Source organism: Ornithodoros turicata, chromosome 6 (assembly GCF_037126465.1).
Source record: "Ornithodoros turicata isolate Travis chromosome 6, ASM3712646v1, whole genome shotgun sequence".
In the NCBI taxonomy this organism is placed as follows: domain Eukaryota; kingdom Metazoa; phylum Arthropoda; class Arachnida; order Ixodida; family Argasidae; genus Ornithodoros; species Ornithodoros turicata.
In genome coordinates, this window is record NC_088206.1 from 58,988,389 (window position 1) to 58,994,691 (window position 6,303).

The 6,303-nt window shown below is 47.2% G+C and overlaps 1 protein-coding gene across 1 annotated transcript in view; it reads right to left on the bottom strand.

Annotated features, from left to right (window-relative positions):
• LOC135396819 (protein-cysteine N-palmitoyltransferase HHAT-like) overlaps nucleotides 1-4,308 on the bottom strand; it is a 35,834-nt gene extending 31,526 nt beyond the window's left edge. Inside the window, exons 1-2 of the mRNA XM_064628014.1 lie at nucleotides 4,198-4,308; nucleotides 1,994-2,127 (exon numbers count right to left, since the gene is read on the bottom strand). Coding sequence (XP_064484084.1) covers nucleotides 1,994-2,114 — 121 coding nt within the window. The 5' untranslated portion in view covers nucleotides 2,115-2,127; nucleotides 4,198-4,308. The remainder of the gene's footprint in view (nucleotides 1-1,993; nucleotides 2,128-4,197) is intronic.
• Nucleotides 4,309-6,303: the final 1,995 nt, after the last annotated feature.

The following is a 6,303-nucleotide window of genomic DNA, read 5'->3' on the forward strand; positions in this document are numbered from 1 at the left end:
TTTTAATGCTGACTTTTCGAGGCTTTGTGAAAATTTTCCTCGCGCAGTACAGACTGTTGTACTAAAGGAAAAAAAAAGGGGGTATGCGAGGAAGAGTGGCACGTCTTGCCATGATTGTCCGTGGGAGTAGGACAGGCTTGCCTTCCCGAAATCCCGAAATGATAGGATGTGATATATTTATTGTTCTTTTTTGCTTTGTTTTTGACGTGAATGCGTGTACCTATATGCGTTCAATATGATTGCGAAGACCAAGAATTTCGCGACATGATTTGGCAAGCTTGAAACGGGTCGTGCTTGAGAACTCAGCTAGAGGTCCACGGGAAAGGTGCCGTCCAATCGACAGAATAACGTTAACTGCGTTCAAAGAACTGCGCCTGGTGTTCCCTCGATGCGGTGAGGGGAAGTGATTGGAACAACACGGCTACTCCTGTTGCTCTGGGGAGAGGACGCCGTTGGTGCGTGTGCAGATTTCAGACAAGGTCACATCAATTCGCGTAGAATGCGAAACAGCGCTTAGCTCAATTTCAAATCCATGCGTCTTGTGAGGGAGCTTGGCGAAATCCACGCGCAAATCCGCTGAAAAAAGGCGATTGAATCCAAATCCAAATCATTCGTGGAAAATGCGATTGAATCCAAATCCAAATCATACCTGGAATATGGGATTGAATCCAAATCCAAATCATCAGTGGAAAATGCGATTCAATCCAAATCCAAATCCTGCCCATATTTTTTTGCGCAAATCAAATCGCAAATCAAATCCGCCAGCCCTCCGGTGGATTTAAATCAAATCCGTGGATTCAAATCCGCAACACTGTTATGGACATACCCAAAACGTTTGTGCAAGATCTTTTCCACGGAGCCAGTACTAATGTCTAGTTCCATAGCAACCTGAAGAACCGTCACACGCCTATTGGTCATAGTCAGGGGCGGATGCAGGATTTTTCTGAGGGAGTGGGTAGGGGAGGTCCCTCTTTGGACAGCACCGTACTACACTACCTAAGGTCAGTTGAAACTCTATGTACCGGCAGAAATTGGGGGGGGGGGGGCGCAGGACATCCGCCCCTGGGGCGCGTTGCTGGCATCGCCAGAACATCGAAGCATCGTAACGCCGCTCATTGCACGAGCATGTACAGCGTTACGACGCTGTCATGTCTTCCCTTTTGCGGCACCTATCATCATTGGTGGCATCGTCTGTGCGACCGGCCTGTGAGTTTGTCTTCCAAAGTCTCCCTGCCATGCCCAAACAAAGCCGCAACCTTTTAACAAATTGACAGTCGCATGACGGCGCAGTGTCCCCGTACATATTCTTCGTGGGCTCACGAGTACTTTCCGGCGCTGTTCCGTCTTTCATCAAAAATTCGATGACGGCACGATGCTTGGTGCTGTTCTGCGCTTCTTCAGCCATTGCCACCTAACGACCTTCAACGCGTCGCGTCGCGAGATCGAATGAGAGAGGAGAGCCACGTGACTCGTAACTATCACCTAGAAGGATGAATATATGCATACATGACTGCGATACTGTCAGTATATTGCACCATACCAGGCTCTGAACTTACTGAACACCCCTCGTATGTGAGTCACAAAAGGCAAAACCTTGCGGTGTTCCCTTGACACTCCTGACCGAACGCGTCGAAATGTGGGGTAGTTGGTAACGGTACATAATAATAAAAGGCAAGTAAATACAGCAAGCAAACTTCTGTTAGTTAAGAGTCAGAAATTCGTTTGTGCGCTTCCTTGTCCTTGTCCCTGGCTGCCGTTCCTTTTATTATTATGTCTCGTACTTTTCGAGCGTTCTGACGATCTGTACAGCCGCTCCCACCGTTTGCTTCTTGCGTTGCCGAGGAACGCAGTCCGCCTCGATTCGATAGCTTTTCGATGATTTGCTTTTAGATCTTGGTATATTGTATATATGTGTTTAGGGCACGACCCGGCATCTCGCTGTTTCATTCACGTCGTTTTTTACATCGGAAACATATTGAGTTCCAAAGCTTACTTTTGAAGGAAAAATAGCAGGACGCACAGACCAAGGCGGACATCCAGATGCCTCCATACCTCCAGAACTCTGTCGACAGGGGTTTCTTGTCCTCTTCACTCTCTTCAGCTTTGCCGTCCATCCTACACTGTAAACTGAAAAACACCCTTATGGGTGTAAATGGCTTGTCCTATAACTCGCACCACTTTTTACACAGTATGGTCTGGAACACCCTTTTTAGAGGGTGTATTCTGTGTAAAACACCCTTTGAAGGGGTGCTTTTCCTTGAAAATGCCTTGTTTTGCACCCTTTATTTAAACACCCTTTTAGGAGGGTGTTTAACACTCTTACACCCTTTCGAAAGGGTGTAAGCTCCCGCGGCAGCATGCCGAGCCATGCAGTCCGACGTTTTTGCTTGTACGGCAACAACCACCCTAGCGACGGCACAGTTCCAGCCGTGGTTCCACAGCAGAACCTAAACTGGAGCGCAGCGCGTCACTGGCAACCCTAATCGTCCTAGCAACACTGTGAGTGAGCAAAAAACAGGACACCTCTAATGTCATGGAAAAGGTTAGAATACATCTGAGACTTCTGCAGCGCACCTGTTCTGATATGCATAGGACGCGTTGTTCAATTATGTATTGTAATACCAGGAGAGTGGTGGGCACTGCGGGTAGAATTATTGCTCCCTTTCTAAGGTTTAAGAGGAATTTATAACATTAAAAAACATTACAAATATTACACGTTACAAACATGTCTTCGACATGCAGCGCGGGAGGCAAAGGGTAAGTATATGGTCTGCACGAGCACAGTTTGTGTCCCATGAAGAAAATCGCAAAACGAATATACTCTTTGCTGATTCACACTCCAGACCAGGCTCTAGAATTGATGGTGTTATAGACTAATGATTCGGGGTTTACGCTGCGATGCAAGTATGATAATGTGAAGGTCTGTCCTTGTCCGCGGAAGTCGGATCACAAGACACGCAGTGAATAAGGTCTTTTGAGGAGGATAGTGTATATATGAGCAGCATCTGCCACGCCATCTATTTTGTGCGACACCTCGTTTAATGCCGTACTGCAATACAGTACCGTACTAGGATATTCTTGTCTATAGAATATAAAAAAAAAGGAAATTGTCTATAGTTCACTAACTAGTAAATCCTGTTACTTTCCGCACTAAGGAACGTAATCCTACGTATCGTAGTTTCACCGCACTGCCGTGTACAATGCCGAACAAAAGTTTCAGGAATTGGAGAAGCGCCGTTGTTTTCTCCATCGGCGGTGGACGAAAGTCCGTGAAGGCTCTAAAGATGACCTTAATTAAGATGACGTGAGAATAATCCAGGGATTTCGAATGATGCCGTTCCGTGTCCCGAAAACTTTTCTCCAGCTCTGTATCAGTGTGCTGAAGTTGAAGTAGAGAACTGCACGGGCCGCATCCTTAGCGCAGCAAACTCCTACTCGAAATAAGTTCTCATTTCTTCGGTAAAGCTGTACGGTGCAAATTGGGAGAAGAGGCTGTGTCAAACCTTTTGCTACCTCTTCCAACGGAAAGGAAATAAAATTGAAACTGACACGAAAGTTTGGCGAAACGTATTCGCGAGCCGAAACAATTGTAACGGGCTGACCTGACCATACGATGACCATTTTATGGCCTGTACGGCATCGGAATAGGCGATAATGCTTGTATTAAATGTACCGCGTGACTCACTGCGATACGTTGCAACAGTTGCCGCCTGCGTCGATCCCGTCGTATGAATGTGTGTGTGAGTGAGCAAAAATGTAAGAGTGAAAGGAGGATGAGTGAGAGAGAGTGGCTGTATGGTTTGTCCCTTCAGATGACGCACCCTGGAAGTCGCTGAGAAGGCGTGTTAGCTTAGCTCAATTGGTAGAGCCCTGGACCGGCAATCCACAAGATGTGGGTTCGACTCCTACAGCTGGCTAACCTTTTCAGTGACTTTCATCTTTCATCACTGCGATACGTTGGGAACTTTTCGGTAGAGTATATGCACCACAATACGATACGATCCTGTCCACTCAAAAGTGCCAGCGACGCCGTTTTACGGCAGTATACTTTAAAAAATGCTCCCCTCTGCTTATGATGCAAATGCTAGCAACACAATTCAATGGCTACAGTCCTATATTTTGCAAACTGCGCTATATTTTTTGGCGAGTCCCATATTATAGTATTAGGCTTCAAGAGAGGATGTAAACGATGCTAACCTGAACAGAGGCCGCCTTGAAAGTGCAACAGCAATTACACAATCAAAGGTTTCTCTCAGAGGTACTTTACTCGGACCATCTGTGATTGCCACCTTCGTGATGCTGGCAGCTGGCTTTAAAATGTCGAAGGTGCATTTAAAGGTCGTTTGCTCAAGCGAAGAGTAGCGGGCGCATCTTTGTTGCGGCTTCCACCTCCGTTACTGAAATATTAATGTTTCCGTTTGTGACCTTTCAGTTTTGTTACCATCACTGTCTCCGGTAATGGAACGGCTGTTCTGGAGTGGACACAACTTTCAACTCACTCAGCACCTCCTCTTGCCAAAAGGGTGCTTTGAACTCACGCGTACACATCACAAAAGTAATTTGACTTCAGTGGGATCCGTACATTTTATATGTTGACGCCACAGCGTCCGCGCTCGCTGATTGGTTCAGAGTATCGTCTGCTAGTCAGTTGTTCGGGGCTCTGAAGAAGCATTGCACACAGGGAAGCTCTGGCGGGACAATGAAATCCTCCATGAGCACGGTCACCGTTTCAATAAACCTCTACCCGAGAAACGTTATCACGACGTTGGTAGACAGACTGAAGCCGAAACAGCCGGAAGGGGAGAGCGGACGGACGGACTACCGTTCTCAGACGGGGAAAAAAGACGCAAACACGCTCCAAGACGCACACGCGCAAAAAAGACGCTCCACATCGACCATGCAGTCGAAGATTGCCAGGAGTTTACTGGTTGCACGCAACGACTTCCGCCATAGGCTCTTGGCTCGAGCGCCATTGTTTTTCGCTGGTGGATTCGGTTCTTCGTGGCCGGATTTTGTTACTCTGTTACTCCTGTGCTCGCTTCTGATTGACCTTTGTATCTCATGTTTCCTATTAAGAGTGCAATGACTCGAACTAACTCGAACGACTCCAGTTGACTGATCCTCTAGTTGCAACTTCGCTAGCCTGGTCCGGACAGAGAAAGCTTTGTCCTTTCCGATGCGTCGCAGCAGGCTGTCAGCGACACAGAACGAGTGTGCCATGTTGGTTGGCTTGTACCTGGACCAGAACGCGCCATTTCTGGACACGAACGTTGTGTGGGGCTGTGGTAGCAGACCTCATCGACAACAAGATGCGGATAAGTGTCGAAGCTATCACCTTCTACATAAACAGCAAAATCGACCTGGGGTACATTCACAACCGAAGAAGTAGGTTCAGTGATTTATCCAGACCACCTACATCCCCACCCCACCCCCACCCAAATGTTCGGTGACCCCCTAACTTTTTCACCTGTGTACCCCCTACAGGGGGTGCCCTTGCGATTTCGCCTTTAGACACATGTTCGGCAATGATATGTTAAGCTGCAATGACGTAACTATGATAATGACCCCCCCCCCCCCCCAGTTTTTTCCAACACCCCTGGCATGCTTGGGATTCTGGATAAACCACTGAGCAGGTCCCAGATGAACGACAGCAACAGAGTGGAATGCATATCTGTATAGGACATCACGACAGGCTTCGTTACAACTGACAGAAACCCGACGTATATACTACGTTAGGCGTTCAGCCGCTACCTGTAAGCTCAGACAGGACACGTGGTTTATGGGGCTCCCTTAAGAGGGGATACGACCTCCGGCGGCCCCATGTATTCTCTATGGGCGAAACAATGCGATCTTTTGCAGCTAATACTGAACCGATTTGGACCAAAATGGCCTTGTTCGATTTTAGAATTTCAAAAAATTCGCATTGGAGACATTTTTTTTTGCAGAAGTTTTTAAAAACCTTACGAAAGCTGCAAAAAATTTATAAGTTCGGTCTCTCGCTTTTGGAAGTTCGTAGCTCGTTTACTGGAGCACATATGTGAAATGTAATCAGTAGCATTTACGCGGAATTCTTTCTTGAATATTTGCGTGTCCATATCATGTCTGTCCATGCCTCCAGTTGTTCACAATATTGAAAAAACTTAAGGTATCTACGGCTCCGTGAACTGCCCCGTCTTGCCATCGTACAGTAGCGCCACATTGCTGGTTAGAAGAGAACCTCATATCGTTCCGCGGAATGCAGTCACTGTTCTGGCACCCTATCCCAGAAGGGGTTTCCCCGGCAGCGGAAGCGCGAAATTGAGG